Below are 21,040 nucleotides of genomic sequence, written 5' to 3' on the forward strand. Positions count from 1 at the left end.
ATTAATAAAAAAGTGTGTGTGTGTATTAGACTCAACCAACACAAGGGAAGGCAGTCTGCAAACACGGCAAAAAGTGTCAGCATGGGAGGAACTTTTACTGTGTAAAACCTCAGGGAGCTTTATTTATTTATTCATTTTTCAATTAAAATTTTCATTGAACTTTACAAAAAAGGTTGCTGGGAACTTGCTGTATATGATGTTGAAAGTCTCAGTTTCGATTAAACATTTGCTAAAGGCATTTAATCCAAGTTTGTATTGGAGTTTGAAATATTACAAATTTTAAATTCTGACGGAAATATTTTTATTGTTATTGTAAATGCAGTTCGGCCCTGAAAAACCGATATTGGGCGACCCCTACTTAAATCCATCATTGACTTCTAATGTGTTGGTGGTGTGATGAATTTTGGAAAAGTCCATATATTCTTAAGTCTTACCATACAATGTTCTAGGAGAAATCACAAGCAGGTTACATCTATGAGCAAACTTTATGATACATTTTGATTTCTTAAATTATGTATCAATTGTCGCATTCAGCTATAGGTGTATTGAGACTTATGATTTTTTTAAAGTGATATTTTAATGACCTGTCCTTCTGAATAAAAACAAAAACATGTCATTGAACGGAATTCGCTCACAGCCCTGACAGCAGCAGTCTCCTCCCCCTGAAGTGGATGTGAAGAAGAGCACCCTCCGGTTTGTCTGACATACAGGAAGAAGTTGAACAAGTCTCAAAACACACAGCGCTGTCTCCAAAATCGCCGCCACTTTCTTGATTATCTCTTTTGCACTTTTACTTTTTTTGGTACTTAGTCGACTTGCTGAAATGCAAAGGAGGAAGAGTGAAGGTGAATGTGAGGACTGCTGCTGCTGAACTGGAGGCGCTGTAACGTACGGATTATTTCACCCGAAGAGAAGAAGCACCAGTCGTTTTTAAATGGAGAAACTGGGACCAATCTAAAACGCACATTGAGTACAACATGTCAGAGCACAGATCCAGCTTTCTTCACATTGGAGACATTGTGTCTCTTTACGCGGAGGGCTCGGTGAATGGCTTCATCAGTACTTTGGGGTATGTTCCTCCTCCTGTGTGCCTCTTTACTCTCTACTCACTGGGAAGTCCATATGGATTAAATCCGTATATCTTTGCTACTTTCACTTCACATCTGATACCACTTAATGTGTGTCTTTCTAATCTGTGTACCTTCACTGAAAACTGCTCAAGTGAAAAGTTAAAGTGCGACTTGTGGCCAAGGCCTGTCAGCGCGCAAACTGCAGCCTCTCAGGAAATTCTTCACGTTTACGCAAATGTAACAGGAATGCAAAGCAGCGTGTTACCCAGGTACGCAAGTGGTAATGCTTTCAAGCAGAACTTTTTAGCTGTGGTACCCAAAGTGGGGTCCGGGGACCCAGACGGAGACGTGAGGAGGTGTCAGGGGGGTCCTTAGTAATATAATGGGGTTGGGTATTGCTGTTATCATTCATTTGAAGTTAGGACAAGTGAGGACAGGCAATCTTGACGAATTTTAAGGCTGCTGCTCTCCTCTCCTCACCTGCAGCATACAGTTACCCAGTCATAGGCTGCAGATAATAAAACATTTACAGACATTTAGACTTTTTCAGATATATGGATTTTGTCTGTAAGTGAATTTGTAACCCTATGCAGTATAGAAGCCAAACTTTGAAGAGATCTGAGTGTGCTTTAACTGCATTTACATTGCCTGTTTAAGGCGGAAATATCACCCTGTTATACCGCCTTGCTGTTCTGGATACAAAGTCTGATTGAGGACAGCGGGGATGGAGTGGTCTTGCTTCTGAGCCGAGAACTGAAGTAACAGAGCCAAAGCAAGGTCTTTGTAAAACATGGATGTGTTAAGAAAGTCTGGATACAGCCATGGAGGCGTGGCCCCATTCATTTCTATGAGAGCTGCTCAATGGCACATAAGACAAAAAACGCATTTTTCTGGGTATAGAGTATCTGGACCTATGAACCCATGGGGCTTACACCCTGGAGACTTGCGGTGGCCGAGTATGCCTGAGCGGGTAACTTCTGCAGGCAATGCGGTTTCGTGCTTAGCTTGCTTGAATGGCAGTCTAAAAAAATGTAATGTTGCGGCTCTTTTAGACTTTCCAAGTGCTATTGAACTGGATGGCTCAAATCTAGATGGTGAAATGACTCATTTCACAGGGGTCTGACGCTCAGAAAAATAATCCACTAATATACCAACGTTTTTTCCCAGCACGTCAATGGAAAGAAGTCTTTTTGGGCCTGCAGGCATTACGTGACATACCTGTACAGTGTAATTCCACTTTTGGTCACTATGTAACATTTGTATCAGAGCCCAGGGCACTTCCTGGAGGCTTTGGCCTAAAATGTAAAGCTGGAATGACGTGACTTGGATGAATTTCAAGTGGATTATTTCTTGTGAAATAATCCACTTCTACTATTCTAACTAATTTCTTGTGAGATTAGTTTTCCTGATATTTTAGGAACTTTTTAAACAATTTTCTCTGTATTATATTTATTTATTTTTTAATTTTATCAATCGAACATACTACGCTTCTTCTTCCTGATGCTTGGCCGTTGTTCTATGAGCTCTTTGGTTGTTTTAACTGCCGGGCGATGCTGGGTGTCAGAGAGGGACAGCTCTGTGAATATAGCTTGACTGTAGGTCTCTGCCGCGCCTAAATCTTCTGGGTTTTTTTATAAGTTAATATCTTGAATAATTTAACCTTTAAAAACAACAATTTCATTTAGTTTTTCTTCCCAGAAATGAAATTAATGCTGAGATATAGGCCATCTTTTTTGTTTTCAAAAAGTTTTTTTGCACTCCTTAAAATCAGGAGGCCTTGCGACCTCACATGAAGCTTTGGTGGACCATAGTGGGGTCAAAACCTCAAGGTTGGGAACCAGTCAGTACATTCACATGATGTTGGAAAAAGTGTGATTATTGTCTGTCGCCCGACTGAGAGTGGACTTTAAAATACATGAAAACATGTTAGTCTGACAAAATTGTGCTAAATGGAATTTCTCAAAGTTGGACGAACACACCTAGATAATCTGGTTGTGGTTGATTTATGTATGGTTTTTTTTTGTAAGTATGTTCCTCAGTAGGACCTGAAATGACCTCGCTGTTCTGCATATGCTCCGTAGTCCCTGAAGCTGGGCTTTGACCCAGAAATTGAACAGCATAAATTGTGCATGCGTCTCATTTGTACAAAAAAGCATAGAGCATAAAGCATAGAGTACGTATGAAAGGTACCGGACAGTTGTCCAATTAAACGGCCTAATCTAGCTATAACCGTAGCTCGACTTAACTGTGCATGTAAACATACCAAATAAGTGTCAGTTATCAACTGAGGGTCCAGGGCCTCTTCAGTGAGTCAGAAGATTAAATCTGAGGGCCCACAAGATCAATAATGGGACGGGAAAGAAGAAGCATGAAATTTACTATAAATTAGTCCGAGTTTTTAATAATCTTGGCTTTTTTTGTGAAACACTCTTTGTAACACTCTGTAGTCCACAATAATCGCAGACAGGTCATATTCAAATTATAATGAGTGTTCGCAACACACTGCCTAATTTCAGCCATAAATAGTTTGGAAACCACTGCTTTTAGTTTGTCTTGGCTCATTTGTCAGTTGTTAGGGTCATATATGAGTCTGTGTGTAGGTGTGACGGAAACTGCTTTTCAATGTGTCATTCTCCACACAGCATTGCAAAAAATGCCACCAGCTGTTTGGCTTTAGTTCCTCCTGAGCTGAAAGTTTCAGCGCAAGGTGAAATGCCTCGGTGGTTCCAGGTGCACTCTGGCCTCTGAGCCTGCAGAACGAGCGAGGAAAGATCGACTGGCCCTGAGGAATGAGCGTGCCCCACCCACCTCCTCTCCCTTTTCCTCACTCTGTTTCTCTTTCTCTCACTTTCCCTTTCTCCCTGAAGTTCCTCTTAAAAACAGACACTTCACAGTAGCAGGCACATTATGTTAAAGCCGTTTCTTTAATGCATTGTGCTGTAGGATCAAAACTTCTTGGAGTAAATAGCAGCTAAAACATGTTCGTACCTTGACTTACAACCTGTTTGTGTTCCCTGACTCACTATCTGCAGGAGTGCACACAGCAAACCTGCTTTCCTTTGCTGAAAAGCCCCATTAAAGGAAAAGGCCGGTGCTAATGCAAATGTAAGCGGCAGCACACAGGAGCTGTAAATTTCAAAAAGCAAAAGTGCACAGCGGCGATTGTTCACAGCTCTTGTTGTTGTGAAGCGAAGCAGTGGAACTCTTATCAGCAATTCAATAACTCATGTAGTTTGACAGGAGCGCTGAGCATTTTATCAAAGGGCTGTGCTGTGCCAGAGCTCACCAAGGCCCAGAGAGAGGGAGCGACAGAGTCTGCAGGAACCTCCCTGAGCCACAGCCCCTGCGAGCACAATGTAACCGCGACTACACAAGGCTGCTCATGCCCTTGTTTGCTTTGGATAACAATAAATCTGCAAGTTCCTCACACACCTTACATTGCAAACACTCGCAGATTCAGATCCATTAGTGACCTTGAATTCTTGGATTTTGTGCCGTGCCACATTTTTTATATCCAAAAGACTAATTTTGGAGATGCATAATGATCTCCAAACTTCTTTTTTAACCCTTTGCCATCTGGATCTACATCAGTTTTCTTGTGCTTCATTCAGATGTTAGTTAAAACATGAGAAAAAACCATTATGAGCAACTTGGCAAAAATGTACAGCAACCTGCAAAAAAAAAAAAACAAGAGTGAAAGGTGACAAGGAAATTATCTAAATTTTAACTTGGGTGGATTATTAGATTTTTTTTTTAAATGAGGGAAAAATGTCCAGAAAACTATATTCATAAATCTCTTAATTACATATTTAAAATTATGTCACAGGAAAAATATATAATTTTTTCACACTTTCTGGAGGTAATTTTATTGTTTTTTATTATTATTTTAGTATGTTTCTTCTAACTTTTTACTAATATCATGCTAATTTTTATGCCTTTGATAGGTCCCTTGTTGCTTCTTTCCATGTTTTTGAAAGAAATTAAGCCATTTTGCTCTGTTTGCAAATGTTTGCATTATATGGACTGGGGGTTATTTGAGTGTTTTTGTATATAATAATTTCCCACATTGATTTATATGTTCCATAAGAAGTGAAATAATGACAGGATACATTTAATGAGGAAGTGCATGACTCAATTACATTACTGCGCTCCTTTATCAGCACGTCGAAACATGCAATAACAGGCAGTGGCTGTAAAATCTTCCACTTTTCTTGCAGATGAGTCATTCCTCTGTTGCCAATTAGTTTTTCCTTAGAAAAACACTTGACATATCAGACCTGTTGCTCTGCATTACATGCAGTATTTTTCTGTGTTGTTGCCTCAGTCCGCTCAACACAAGCAAAGGAGCTAAAATTAGCTCGTCTGTGTCCAGCTTGGTATCACTGGTTCATGTTTAACTCGGTTACAGAGCAGACTCTTGCACTAGCTGTGAGAGTCAGAGCCTCTCTGTTTGAACTAATGCCCGGCTCTCTGCGGACTTAAGGTTACTTATTTATGAGCTTGAGGGACTTTTCCAGCGAGCCTTCCTGTTTAGCCATTTAGCACTTGATTCTGCTTCCTGTCGGGCTCTATTGTGTCTCATTTAGATGTAACTGCGATACAGAGTCGGAGGAAATAATACACGGCCTGTGTATTGACACTGATCAAGAGCCGTGGCATAAATAGGAAATGGCTCTGCTCACTTCAGCAGGGCTGCCAGCTTTGTATGAATTGGAGGAATTGTGTGTTACATTATGTTTCTCCTCAGTGGACGGGATGAATGGATGTGCTTGTGCACCTCGGCCTTTGGTGCAAATGGGATAAAGGCAATAGGACGATATGGAGTGTTTGACATAGCTGGTGTTATAGATTATATTCCAGGAGGTTGAAGTCAGGTCTTGCCAGTATTTATCAATATTGCATTGATATCTTAATTTGAGACTAGATATCATGTTAGGTTTTGTATATTGTAATATAAGTTTCTTTCTGGTTTTAGAGGCTGCTTTACAGAAAAGTTTCTGAACTTATTAAACTGTTCTAGCTGTTCTATTATTTTTATTTACCCACTAAGTCATTATATTCATTACTGATGATCATGTATCAAAAATGTCTATGTAAATATTAGGGATGCATGATAATATCGGCATGCCATCAGTATTGGCAGATATTGGCTTTAAAATGAAATATTGGAAACAGCCATATATTTATATTACAAAGATATATCTCTCAGTCTTCTCCATCGGCTTGCAGGCCATCACAATGAAAGTATGTTAAATATGAAGGTAATTTCACTACAGAGGAGATTTGATGATCTCTAAAGTTATGTGGGGGAAAAGAGTGGATATTTCGATATCGATATCAGTTATTGGTCAAATAAGTTATCTTATATCAGCATATTGGATACTGGAAAAAAATCCAATATTGTGCATCCCCGGTTAATATTTTGTCCAAGCACCAACAGTAAATCCTACAATATTGTCGCAATATCCAGATATTTTGTCAAAAAATATCATGATTTTTTAAAATTTTCCCTATATCACCCAACCCTCTTTGAAGTTACAACACATCTTTGGTATAAAGTCATCTGTGAATGTGAAACTGCAAACAACCTACAAAATCCATATGTCTTAGACAAACCCTGCAAACATCCTTAAAAACTGTGACCCGCTTTCAGTGAACTTGTTTTCCATGCATGAATTAAACCTAACTCTCCGCTTAAGTGTACTTCTACACCAGATGATGTCACATTTGCTTTCTCAGTCTGAGCCTGGTCTTGTGTTAACTAAACTGACTTCCTGAAGGAGGATTAGAGCAACTCCAGGACTAAGTGGAGTCTTAAATAAAACTTACAAGGCTCACTTCACATCAGTACATTATTTGGTGTCTTTAACCCTTTGAAACCTGGACTGACATCACTTTCCTTGTGCGGTTTTCAGATGCCTTTTACAAGAATTTAAACCTTTGAACCCTGAGGAAATTGGTGCAATTTCTTTCAAAAACATGGAAAAAAGGCAACGAGCAATGTCATAATAACTGCTTCACAAATTGTAAGAAATTAGTAGATGTTGACAATTATTTTAAAAAAGCTAGGCGGAAAATTATATTTCTAATTATCACAATTACATATGTCCTCCTGATTTCAATACACCTTTTGTCCTCTGGGGTCATTCTGACCCCGCCCTATTTAGGCTGTTATTTAACACATATTGTATACATTTTCAGTCAATTCTATGTTACACCTTTAGTCTTACTTCAGTCCAACCCATTACCACACATTTTTCCCTTCGTTTTTTAAAATTAGGGAAAATAGACCTTGTGTACATGAGTATAAAGAATATATTTTGATAGCAAAATATTTCATTTGGGGTGAGATTGACCCCAAGGACAACACAAGGGTTAAAATTATGTCACAAAATTATTAACATTTTTAAGGACTTTTTCCAGGTAGTTTTTTAAAACATTTTTTTTTTTTCCAAACAAATTTCAGATAATTTTCTTTGACTTTTCAGTAACTTTTTGCTAATTTTTGAAGTCATCTCTTCTTTTGTTACTCATAGCCTTCTTTTATGTTTTTGGAAGAAATCAAGCCAATTTGCTCAAGTTTCAAAGGGTTAAAAAAACCCAAATTTACTGACAGGAGTAGCCAGTCCATCTAAAAGTTCAGATAAATACATTCTTTTACATGCAGAAAAGTTGATTTTACTACTGCAGCCCAGAACTGCATTTCAGTCACAAGAACGAAACCCCCCGCACCCCGAGGCCTCCAGACACTTTGACGTTTCAGGTATTTTGCCCTTTCCTCCGTCACAATTGTTTTGCCTGCTGTCACTCCTCCAATTACACCAAATAATGGGCTTTCTGCCATTCCAGCGTTTATGAGCAGCTTCACCCTCAGTCTTCTCAGTGTTGGCTACTAACATACATGATTGAAATGAAATTTTTTAACCCTCTTAACTCCTAAACAGACATGAGTTTTCTTGAGTTCCATTCAGATGCCTTTCACGAGCATTAAAACCTTTGAAACCTCAGAATACTTTGATTGCTTTAAAAAACCCTAAAAAAAATAGTCAAAGGTAAAAACAATTTTAAAAAAAACAAAACAAAGGAAGTGTAAAAGGAAAAAGACCCAAAAATTTGTTGGGGGGCATTATTAGACATTATCTAAACTCTAGGGAAAACTTCCAGAAAACTTAATTAACTTTAATTACTTTCTTTTAATTGTTCATTTGAAATTATGGTACGGAAAAAAAGTTATTTAAAGGTGATTTTCTAGTTTGTATTTTTTTAAACTTTATTTTGATTTTTTTTGGAAAAAAATATTTTGACTTAATTTCTTTGTAACTTTTTATTAATTCAGTTTTGATCAAGAGGTAGAAAAGCTGTAACTATGCACTTTGCTGCACTGGACCAATAAACACTGGTGGAAAACATAATGACAGCTACAATATGTCGGCTGGCTGGTAACAAAAAATCTCATATTACGGTTAAACTGTGCATTAAAGTATGTTTCTGAAGACATCTTAGGTGAGAAATAGGCAACGCATTGATAAAATCTTGGTTTATAGTTGATCAGCGTCGCTTAGTTTTGCGATTGATCACAGATAGATTTTTCTTCTCTTTTATAATCCAGAAAAAGGTATGGCACCCATTTCCTGGTCACAAATTCTCATATTACAGCTAAACAGTGCACAAAAACCTGTAGATTTTAGTTAATAAACACGCAAGACAGTGACAGAATCTCAGTTTATATTTGATCAGCACTGCCTAGTGTTGAGTTTGAGAGAGAGAAGGACGTCATTCTTATCAACTTCATACAAATAGGAGGAAGTGCAATCTGTAGTTTGAGCAACAGCCCAGCTAGTAATAATCTGAGCTGGTAGATGAGCAGGGAGATATGGACGCTGGTAAGATTGAGGGAAATTTACCACAGTTCATTTCTACACACTGCTTACATTGTTATGATGTAAAAAGCTTGAAAATAGGTACAGTTTCCCTCTAATGCATTTTTGCAACATTAATTCAGGCCTGTCAGCTCTTACTTTTCCCCAAGATATCTGTCATCAGCTTCATAAGTTTAACTGCGTGTCAGTCAAATGTGTGAATATCACTGACCTGTTGTGCATCATTAAATCTGTCAATCACACATCTCTAGTGGGTGAAACAGTCAATAACTAGCAAATAAAAAGCTAAGATGTGGGGAACACGTCCGTTAATGGCTGCATGACACCCCTTCAACGCCATCTAATCAACCCTGCGCAGAAACCACATGATTTCCTCTGCAGCAGCATTTGCATGTTATAGTAGCCTACGGTCGGCTTTCCAAGAGTCGCTCACAAAACTATTTTACACACAATGGCCCTATGCAAGAAATAACATACGAACACATTTTCTCTTATTGTTGCTCATATTCAGGATTTGTTCTTATTTTTTACCCACTGATTTGTGGGATCCACCAGTGTTTTTGTTTTTGCTTTTCTCTTAGGTAAGATAAAATGTTATGAGTGGTCGAGAACACTCGTACCAACATAAGAAAAAAACATCTTGTTCTCGCTGTTCACACATTGTTGTCCAACACAAGAAAAAATAGGTTTTATATTTTAGGAATATTTAAAAAATGCACCAATATAATTTAATCAAATTTCGATTATATTTCAGAGTAATTATAATAATAATATAGCACTTACCCAAGCCAACATTACATGTGCTTTACACTTAAAATCTCAAAATACACACACAGGAAAAGATTTAAAACACAAAAGAAAAATATAAGAACAACACATAAGAAAAAAAAATTCAATAGCAAAAGACAAATTTAGAAACAATGGTTGAATTAAAAACCAAAACAGAAAAAAAAGTGCAATATCGGGAGTAAAGTGTAATATATTAATAAAATAATCCGTCTAAAGACAAAATAAAGGAATGTATCAAGCCTGAGATGATGACCGAATAATTAATTTTCAGGGCAAAAGAAATATTTCTATACTTGGTCTTTTGGTCCAAATTTCTGTAATTTCAGTTACTGTGTCCCTCTGCTGACCATAATAATAATAATAAAAAAAATAAAAATAAAATAATAAAAATGAATATTGAACCTTACTATTACGATATACGATGACTATTTACATTTTTTTTCATGCACAAACCATATCAAAGTATACAATTGCAGATGAAACAATTTGTCCATTAATTAGAAAATTAATTGGCTGCTAATTTTAAAATTGTAAGTCATTTTTTAGGCTTCTCATATATACTGTATGTATGACTTGCTGCTTTTCCTGTAAATTATTGTAATTATTTTGATTCGTTAAGTTTATTTAAACCTTTTTGCATGTCTACTTTTACTTTTAATACTTCAATACATTTCCCTGAAATCACATTTACCTTGTTCAGGTTTATTTAACAATAGGCCTACGGCAATTTCTCTACTGTTTAAGTTCGTCTTCTTGCAGCCTTTTTTGGTGTCATATGCCAGAGTCTTTACAGACGGCACAAAACCTGCCTTCATATAGTGTTAAGAGGGCGTAAACTGTGCTACCAGGTGGCTTGTGATCAAGTTGGATTCAACATTGAGCACATGTGGATAAAAGCAGATTTGGATGGTTAAGAACATTTGGTGCATCTGGAGTTGACTTCTCGTATGTTTTCTCTTACTATAAAATTAAGAGAAAACACAAGAGAAATTTAACAGAATGTTGTTGCACGAGGCTTAATGTTAATATTTAAAAGTTAAAAAAAATACATATATTAAGGTTTATTCTCCATTCATCTGTGTGAAAGCTGCACAAATCTGGATGTCATTTTACACCGGTTCATCTATCTTGATACAAACCTCTATACTCAGCAGAACCCCCCCACGCTGGGCTGGAAAGCGGAGATCAAAGTGACATTAAATTAGATGAGCTCCATCCAGAAATGCTCAGAGCGTCAGTGCAGGTACTGGGAGAGCTCTCAGGAGACACATGTGATGGTGAACAGTCTTTCGTGTGTTGCCAGCTTAGCCTTCCATCCTGCAGGTGGCCAATCGACTGTAGAGCGAGCGTGGTTTTGAACCGCATATTCAAATAATTGGTTTTAATAGCAGTCTGAGACTCTTCTGTGTGTATTTGCATTTGACTGTGATCTCAGTTAGACTACAGTGTGTGTCATGTAAATCTTGGTTTATAAGGTGAGTGATTTACTGGCCAAAAGAACCAGAAATTTTCAAATTTGAAGAAATGACCCTGATTTTGTTGCTTCTCCACAGGCTTGTGGATGACAGGTGTGTGGTTCAGCCCGATGCTGGAGACCTGGCCAACCCGCCCAAAAAGTTCAGAGGTATGTAGGAATATACTAGTGCACTGGTTCTCAGTTGGTCCAGCCACCAGGTCAAGATTTTGTCCTAAATCATTAGTTCAAGGTCCACACATAAGATAAATGATAACATATTCAATTTTATTTTACAAAATGTAAACAATGCGTGGGCTTACAACACAATGAAATTAAACATATTAGAAGAATAAAGTATAATTAATTAAAACTTAGTAAATAAATAGCACTGCAACCAAAAAAGTTTTTCAAAATGACATAAGAGCACTGCAAAGGTACAGATTTATAAAAATGTGAAGAAGGCAATGAGAAATTTGACCAGAAGTGACCCCAAGAGTAAAAAGAACTTAGTAAAAAAAAGTATGAATAAAAAAAACCCCAAAAATCTGAGAAATGACCTGGAAAGAAAGTGTAAAATATATAATTATTTTGTCAAATAATTTTAATATTAATATTAATTATAAATTTAGTTCTCTGAAAATATTTCCCTCCTAACTCTTGCAATTTGCAGGACATTTTTTGCCAAGTTGCTCATTGCCTTTTTTCCTCCCCATTTTTTAAAACAAAAAACAAACCAATTTGCTCAGGCTTCAAAGCTTTAAGTACTTGTGAAAGCCATCTGAATACAGCACAAGAAAAATAATGTCGCTCCAGGTTTCAAAGGGTTAATAAGCCAAATAATACCATGAACAGGGCAATAAGATAGTAGGTGAATAACAGGAAATGGCACTTCAAAATAAAAGTCACTTGTGGTCCATTCAGAATGGACCCACGACCCACTTTTAAACCATGACCCACCAATTGGGGACCGCTTAACTGATGACACTGGTTCGAGATTTTACACACACACACACACACACACACACACAAACAAACGCTTTCAAGGCTGACCAGATCCTTTGCGCTCAGTGTTGTTTAACACAACATTGTGGTTTTAGAGAGGCTTGTATGTATGTTTAAGCGACTCCACAGGCCTCTGGTGGGTAAATAAGCGTTCACCTCAAAAATGCAGTTTCACTACATTAAGACCCTGCAGTGGCACTTAACCTGACTCCACAGACAATGACTCCTGTGTGCCTGAATGCTTCTCCTCCTCTGCAGATTGCCTCTTCAAGGTGTGTCCCATGAACAGATACTCGGCCCAGAAGCAGTTCTGGAAGGCAAAACAAGGAAAACAAGGAAACAACAACACACAGGGAGACCTGTTTAAGAAGTTACAGGTGAGGCTCTTTTTGTTTTAGACTACAATCTGCATCTAGATCTCCTTTTTTATTTGCATGCCAAAGCCTCATGAATCTCTGTGTTGTCACTCAGGATGCGGCAGAACTGGAGCAGAAGCAAAACGAGTCAGAGAACAAGAAACTGCTTGGAGAAGTTGTGAAATACAGTAATGTCATCCAGGTAAAGCCCATCTCTTCAGCAAACACCTGCGGCGTCGGATTGTCCTCAGTCCACAGCCTTGTTTTGGTTTTTCTTGTTTACCAAAGTTGTGTTACTGTCACTCAGTCCCTGATACCTCGGGCAATTTCGTAAAAGTCTACAATGGTGGTGTTTGGTTTCAGTGATTGCTAAAGTCTTGTTTTAGGGATTGGATTGACAAAAGCAACAATGTATTCACCTGCTGTTACAAAATGCATTCAAGGAAGTCGCCATTGTTCCTTCAGTATAAAGGCCTTGTTCAATAAGCAGTTTGTTAGGGTTGAATTAAAACTCTGGTATAATTCAGCATTTGTCTGTCGAATGGAATCTGAAAATCTGCTGTAATAGCTTATCTTCTCTTAGTATTGTACAGTGGTAGAAAGTAACTAAACACTTGAGTATTTACTTTTAATGCCACTTTATATTCAGGTACAACTCAGAGGAAAATGTTTGACTTTTGAGTCGACTAATAGCGGCAAATTGTGTTACAGATTGGCTGTTATTCCTTCAAAATAAATTCATTTCCATGAAGATAACTAAATGCAACTGTATTTTTTAGATTATAGATTCATGTTTTTGCACAGTGAGTACCGGAGCACAAGCTGTATTCACAAAGCCTTAACTCTCTGCTAAACAGCCTCGTTCTGTCAGAGAGAAGATGGCCAAGCAGAAGGAATTTCTCAAAAGAAAAGCATTTAAAGAATACATGATTCATCTCTGATGCAATATTTTCAGGGAATAATCTGCTCAAAATTCATCAGAATTGCTTATCTAACTCAAACTTCCTGCAGTTAGGCATTTGGGGTTAATTGTACAGCTAATCAGTTGTTCTCTAACACTGTTGTTAGGAATATATATATAATTTAATATGAAATATCCCTAAAATATGTCTTCAGTTTACTAAATGATGGTATAGAAGTCTCTGAAGGATCCACTGTACACGGTTCAGTCATATACTAGGTTTAAACGTGGTCTTGTTACTGTGTTGTTGTGGTATTAGTACCATTACTTCTGTTTTACCTTCTCCTTCACCGTGCTTGTAGTATCCAAATACTCTGACTCTCCTCCCTCAGCTCCTGCACATTAAGAGCAACAAGTACCTGACAGTGAACAAGCGTCTCCCTGCTTTGCTCGAGAAGAATGCCATGCGTGTTTCACTGGACCCGGCCGGGAACGAGGGCTCCTGGTTCTACATTCAGCCCTTCTGGAAGCTCCGCAGTGAAGGAGATAATGTAGGTCTCCCTCCTCTTCGCTCCACACACATTCCTTTACAGACTAAGTACAGAACAACAACTTGCTCTCCGATACAATTACAGCAGCTGTGTGACTTTTTCATCCTATACACTGTCAGTTCATTGTTTGTCGTGTCCCAGTAACATTTCTGATTTTGTCCTTCCCCCTTTGGCTTTAGCATCCTATGGTTAAAGGTATTGCTCTTGATTGTGCATGGTGTTTGTGCGTTATTAGGTCAGACACAGAGCATTGTGTAAAAAGCATGGATGCACCGGCCTTCCCATTGCATGTTTTAGGTTGAGCTTTTAAAGCATCCACTCGGTTGTTACTTTCTCTCTACTGCGTGTCACTGATGCTGCTTCTCTGTATTTAAAATGTTTTTAAATATTCCAGCGCAGCATTGGAATAAGTGTGCCGAGCCACCCATTGCTGAGGCCACAGTGTGCTCGTGTGTGGCTGGTTAACATGAAATACGGTCTATTAGACTGGGTTAGAGAGCATGTATTATGCAAGCAATTATACAATGACAGGCAGTGTACTTTTCAGTCACCATATCTCTGTATGCTGCATAGGGGTCGACAGATTATTGGCCTGGTGGATTAGCAGAGCCGATATTTGGCATTTTGCCAATTATCTGTATCAGCAATTTATTTTAATAATCGTTGATAAAATTAATTAATTAAAAAGTGTGCTACTTTGGCTCCGCTGCAGCTGTGTCTCTCTCTGTGGTCTGCTTTCACTCATCACTCTGTCTTACTTAATGCCCTGCTCACATTATTATCTGATTGGCTTGATGTCACATGAGTAATAACCAAAGAAAAAGATCCAAAAGTGCAGTATGGGAGTATTAAACTCAACCAACACCAGGGAAGGGAGTCTGCCATACCTGCAAAGAAAGTGTCAGCATGGTAGGAATTTTGACTTCGTAGAACCTCGGAGAGCCATTTTTATTCTTGCAATTTTTTTTTACATTTTCACTTGACTTTATGAAAAAAAAGTTGCTGGGAACTGCATTTCATGTTGAAAGTTTCAGTTTTAATCAATCATTTGTTAAACAAACAAACAAAGTTTTGTGTTGGAGTTTTTTATATTCCAAAATTTAAATTAAAAATATTTTCATTTTTATTGTAAATGCATATTGGTTCCAAATATCAATTATCAGTCTCATTAGCTACAAATACTCGGTGTCGGTATCTGCCCTGAAAAACCAATATCAGTCGATCCCTAATGCTGCATTCATGTCCACTCACCGTGGTATGAAAAAACTTGTTTTCCGTGCTGAACCACTTTCTCATGTGAAGCTCAATCAGTTGCTGTTGCGCACAGCGCCCTTTTCTTTTTTAAATAAGGGGATGTTTGCAGACTTTCGACAAGACCCTTGCATGGACACACTTTTACTTCCTGTTTAAACCCTTCTGGAAGTTTACCAATGTGTGTCCACCTGTGTTCGGATGTAACCGTCTCTAACTGGGTTCAAGGTGGTGGTTGGAGACAAGGTGGTGTTGATGCCAGTGAACGCAGGACAGCCTCTTCATGCCAGTAACATCGAGCTGCTCGATAACCCCGGCTGCAAAGAGGTGAGACTGATTCATCCACTTTGTTTATGTCAGTGCTGAAACACACAGATGTTGTCAGATAACTGCCCTGTAGCTCGTCTTTAACTGCAGTTTATCTAATAGTCTTTAAAGAGATGATTATCATCTTAGTCATTTGAATGGGGTGGAAACCTAAAAAAGTAGTATTGTTGGAAGGATTTTGACAGACTACATGTGACTTGTGCCTGATAAGAATTTTAATTTGGTGTCGTGTGCTCTCTTCACTCTCTGCTTCACGCTGCAGGTCAATGCTGTTAACTGTAACACCAGCTGGAAGGTCACCTTGTTCATGAAGTTTAGCGACTACAGGGAAGACGTGTTGAAGGGGGTATGTTGACTCCGATGCCACAGAGTAAACTTATTTAAGTTGTGCATTCTTGGCCATTATTATCGTCTCCTTTTTTATTTTTCAATGTTTTTGTGTCTGACTGTTCTGAATAACAATTTTTGAAAGTGGTCCAGTATTGAGAGAGAGAGGGCTGCAGCCGGCTGCTGCTCAATGCCCACGATGTAACCAGAAGGAGAGACTGTGCACTGCACATGCATTAAAAATGATTATTTATGCATCAGATGGGCTCAGGTTGTTATAATAAGTGTCTCTACCTTTGGCTTTATTTGTTATTGTCTAAAGTTCACTCAAGAAGTCTGGTTCTCAAATCTCATGAGACATTTCTTGTTGCAGGAAGACAATGCTAGAAGCAAAAGTGAGAGGGAATAGTGTGTTGTGTTTGAATACAAAAAGTGTAGCTTAGTGTTATCTAAAAGATTTTCAAAGTTACTGATGATGATTTAGCTGATTTTGACAATGAGGACGAAGTCTTTGAATTCAATGACCACCGACATTTGTTTGAGCTGGAGTGTATGTCTCGTGAGATATCAGAACAAGACTTCTCCTCGAGTGAAACTTGGACAAAAAAACAAATGGACCAGATCAAGCAAAGGTGAAGAGACACTCCATGTACTTGTGACAATGACAATGACAATCTGAGCCTGTCTGTGGCAAAATTAGCCACTTTTAATGGACGCCTAGTGATGCTGCCCCATCTGGTTACACTGCAAGCGTTGCACAGCTGCTGGCTGCAGCCCTCTCTCAATATTTTATCAATTTCAGAAATTGTTGTTCACATCAGTCACTTCGACACAAAAAATGGGAAGATTCTGAACTGGACAGTGTGTCTGAGTCTCTTGCTCAAAAAGTTACAAAAGGATCTATTACAGCTCACGAATGTCCGCACACTTGGTGATAAAGCACCTAATTTTCCAATAGGTGCATATAAAGGTGCTGCGCAGTGATCTATAACTGCATATGGATTCGCGGGCAACCATTAGCTTTTTATTATTTTGTTTTCTGTAAATTAAATAGGTTTCATGAATGCACAGTTTATCCTCATTAATATTATATGTTAGTTTCATGTTGATGTGTATTTTCAAACACATTTTAATAAAAAATTAAAAATTGAAACTAAAATTCAATTTTAAGCCTTTCTGGAGCAACTCGGAGGACTTCCAAAATTTCACAGACCTCTTGTTGAAGACCCAGGCTGTAAAAAGGCTACTGAGTTGATTAAAAGCACCTGTTATTTACATAAACATTTCAAAAAAAGGTCATTAATCAATTAAACTAGCAGAAATGAAATATCCGGGGGTTCGATTCCAGCTTGCAGCCCTTTGCTGCATGTCTTCCCCTCTCCCTCCCCCTTTCATGCTAGCAATCTCCTGTCGTATCTAATAAAAAAAAATCTTCTACTGTTGTTGTTCGTTTGAGATTAGCCCCTAAGTGCTTAAAAACTGTCACTGGAGATCATGTATTTGATTTTAGACCTGTTTCCTCAACTGCGTGCATTTTGCATGACCTCAGTGCAAACAGCATGCAGTTATCTTTCAGCAGTCTCATGTTTTGTTCGTGTCCTCTGTCAGGGAGACGTGGTGAGGCTGTTTCACGCCGAGCAGGAGAAGTTTCTGACCTGTGACGAGTACAAGAAGCAGCAGCACGTGTTTCTCAGGACCACACTGCGGCAGTCTGCCACCTCCGCCACCAGCTCCAAGGCTCTCTGGGAAATAGAGGTGAAACACACAGATGTTAAAAAATCATTTGTATTTCTCAGCACTTAAATGTGAAATGTTGTCATAACAAAGGCCCGCTGTCCAAAACATTTACACATCATTTTTCCTTCCATTGTTCATACTTTAACCTTTAGTTCTTTGTAAGAGACTGTCTATTGTAGTATATGTTCCTCTTTATCAGCTAACGCTGAGCTGAAGTTCCTGTTGTCCGTCTGCTGTTTGTGCCAGAAGTACTTATGTTACCATATCAGTTGTTGACATGTTGTTGCGTCAGTGTGACAAACACAAATTCCTGTTGCACTTGGCACATTGGGTGACTCGTTCTGACTCACTCTGACTCTGCAGTGATAGGCTAAACTCCAGCTCATTTGGTTTGTGAATTGTTCTCACTTTCAGTAACCACTCTGAATAACATGATTCATCCTCTGACTGCCGTTAAATCAGTCATCTTGTACAAGGAGCTGAGCTGCCTGCGAAACAAAACCAGACACTAAAAGAGCAACGTCGTACTGTAATACTCATGCAGACAGAAACTGAAAACTGTGAGGAATGTTGCAAAGTCCCTCTGCACTGTATTAAAGCAGCAGTAAGCAGACTGACACTAAACCACATACTTGCAAGAGACAAAAAAACATCAATCTGATGCGCCTTATTTTGTGTTTGCATGCCAGGTTGTGCACTACGACCCCTGTAGAGGCGGAGCCGGCCAGTGGAACAGTCTCTTCCGCTTCAAACACCTGGCCACCGGGAATTACCTCGCAGCTGAGGTGAGTTTTTCTTCTAATCCTTGATAATGCCTCCATTTAATCTTGTAGCTACTTATCATTGTTTTAAATTACACAGTAGGGATGCTCCTAATGACTAATTTCCCTGATGTTTAAACAGAAGTTTAAACTTAGACTAGTTGACTTGTCTAAGAGCAAAACAGTCAGAATGAACATAATTTAATCTGAGGTTAAACATTATCCAAACAAAATGTGCATATATTATGTATGTACATAAGAGCCATTTAAAATCATAAATCTAATTTTTCAATAACCAAATTGTATTTTAAATGCAGCTGAAATGTGTGACACTTTGCACTGTGCATTATGAACAATGCACATTATCCGAAAAAACAACTCATTAAAAAAAAGTTAACAAATAACATTCAAAAACTTTTTTTTTGGAAAATACATCTTCAGGAGAAGTGCCTGATTATAACAATAGCATTTTCTTTGGGCAAATGCAATGGCATAAAATAACAATCATTTTTATAGTAGGTTTAATTGACTGGTATTTCTGTTGCAGACTCCCAAGGGTAGCAGCGTTTAATTGACTAGTTGACTAATTGTGCACATCCCTATTCCCTCTTTACTTTTAGAAGATAAAGCAAGCTTATTTCTATAGCACCATTCATCCACAAGAGAATTCAATGCGCTTTCCAGGGGCATACAAATACATCAAATATTTTAAAGAAAACAATAAAACTGCATTTTAGAGACAATGAATACATCAAAAGTAAAAACAAACAAAAACAAGCAAAAGCAAGTAAATGAATAGTTGTACATTAAAGAAAAAGTTATGTTATTTGAAAACCACAGTGACAATAATGTTTAAAGCCCTGATTTAAATGACTGAACGATTTACCTGTTTGACCAGGATATTCAGGGAGCTTTTTCCACAGTTTGGAAGCATAGAAACTAAAAGCTGCTTCTTTGATCCTGGAGAACGCTGAGTAAACCTGTCCCAGATGACCTGAGGTGTCTGGATGCATCGTAGCGTTCGACTAAATCAGAGATAATTTTAGTCCGGAGACCATTTAGTGCTTTGTAGACAAGTGAATGGATTTTAAATCTTTTCACACACAGGGAGCTAGTAGGAAGTATTTTTCACTTGAGAGTTTCTACTTGAATAAACACAGTTGTAGGAGATTTTAGGTGATGTGCTGTAGGTGGCAGTATTCCCATTGATATGGCCACTATCACCCATCTGCTGCTGAATAGTTTAGATTGTGGGGTGATGGGGCTGATAATGACAGGACTATCATAACAGCTTTTTTTTATATTTTAGGTCACTTACCACTCAATTTCTCTGCAGGTGAACCCCGAGTTCAAAGACAACACGGTGGAGCCCAAAGGAGAGGTGAGTCACACAAAAAAGCTTATTTAGCTGCAGAGTCACACACAGAACGCCTCAACAGACTTTTCATTTCATTGTATATTCTCAGTTGTTTATTTTTCAAAACAGCAGCAATGTGAACGCCATTTTAAAGCGTAGATAAATGAATTAGTTGATGAGCAGGAAAGACAGGCAATAGTGGAAAGAGCGATTATCTCAGCAGTTATAGGTTGTCTGTCCAACTTCAGGCCCTTCTCTGTCTCCTCATCCTTTGGTTATGCAATACCGCCGGTTCTCTTACACTCACACACAAACTCTGAATCTATATCTAGACATTTCTTTCAGCTCTCAGCTACCTTGCGCATTTGTATTCTGGCAGTGCGAGGAACACGCACACAAACTCTCTCAGCCTCACACACTTTCTCATGCACATGCTGAATTTCAGACACACAGGGGGCTCCTTACATAACGTCTGGGTGTGGGGGTGCCCTGCGAGAGGGGATGGAGGGGAGGCAGACGTGCTGTCTGCTCTGCTCCACTCGCCTGTGCTAAGCTGGTGGGGTGAGTCACCAGCAGAGCGGAGGGTGGGGGGAGAGGGAGGAGGAGGAGGGGAGAGGAGTGGGAGGATAGAGAAGCTGAGGCGTGGAGGCAGCTCTGGGGAGCTTCCCATTGACATGCAGAGAACAGTGGGAGAAATTAACCCTCGCCATTATATGCTGCATCTGCACAGCGTAGACTGTACCAGCCTACGTACTGCAGTGTCTAACACACCACACAGAGAAGTCATGGCTCTGTGGATACATCTCTGTGTAATTTGATACCTCATTAGTGTAAGAAGCTGTGACAGTATAGTTTGGCTCACATCCGTCCGTCCTCAATTATAGATATTATCAACAGTTGGGCTCGTTTATCAGCATTTATGTGAGTACGTGTGGAAAGAAATGGCAGCTTGACACAAAACATGTTGAAGCTCAGTCTCACACACACCTACTAATATTTGATATAACAATCCGATGAATTTATAGCAAGATATATTTATCGTTCGTGGAAAATGTGAGTGCAGTTCCGAAATGTGGCCCAGTGCTGCGGTAGAGGTTAGAGGGTGTGTTATCCTGCTGTGTCCATGGCCTTTAGTGCTAAACTTAAACAATTAATCAATTAGACTACAGAAAAACAATTGATTAAGCTATTTTTATCATCATCGTCATCTTTTTCAGGCTTTATTTACAAACAGCGCACACACTCAAATGATGAAGGCCAGACTCCTCTTGGAAA

General features: G+C 38.7%; 1 protein-coding gene across 2 annotated transcripts in view; it reads left to right on the forward strand.

Moving 5' to 3' along the window:
* Positions 1-656: 656 nt before the first annotated feature.
* Positions 657-21,040, forward strand: part of itpr2 (inositol 1,4,5-trisphosphate receptor, type 2) — an 82,179-nt gene continuing 61,795 nt past the window's right edge. For both annotated transcript variants that reach the window (XM_042496636.2, XM_042496637.2), the window contains exons 1-10: positions 657-1,069; positions 11,293-11,363; positions 12,456-12,574; positions 12,669-12,755; positions 13,847-14,005; positions 15,485-15,583; positions 15,846-15,929; positions 17,519-17,665; positions 18,337-18,432; positions 19,745-19,789. In XM_042496636.2, the coding sequence (XP_042352570.1) occupies positions 978-1,069; positions 11,293-11,363; positions 12,456-12,574; positions 12,669-12,755; positions 13,847-14,005; positions 15,485-15,583; positions 15,846-15,929; positions 17,519-17,665; positions 18,337-18,432; positions 19,745-19,789 (999 nt within the window). In that variant the 5' untranslated portion in view covers positions 657-977. The remainder of the gene's footprint in view (positions 1,070-11,292; positions 11,364-12,455; positions 12,575-12,668; positions 12,756-13,846; positions 14,006-15,484; positions 15,584-15,845; positions 15,930-17,518; positions 17,666-18,336; positions 18,433-19,744; positions 19,790-21,040) is intronic.

The sequence above is a fragment of the Plectropomus leopardus genome, chromosome 7, assembly GCF_026936395.1.
Source record: "Plectropomus leopardus strain MGB_pleo_1.0 chromosome 7, ASM2693639v1, whole genome shotgun sequence".
In the NCBI taxonomy this organism is placed as follows: domain Eukaryota; kingdom Metazoa; phylum Chordata; class Actinopteri; order Perciformes; family Serranidae; genus Plectropomus; species Plectropomus leopardus.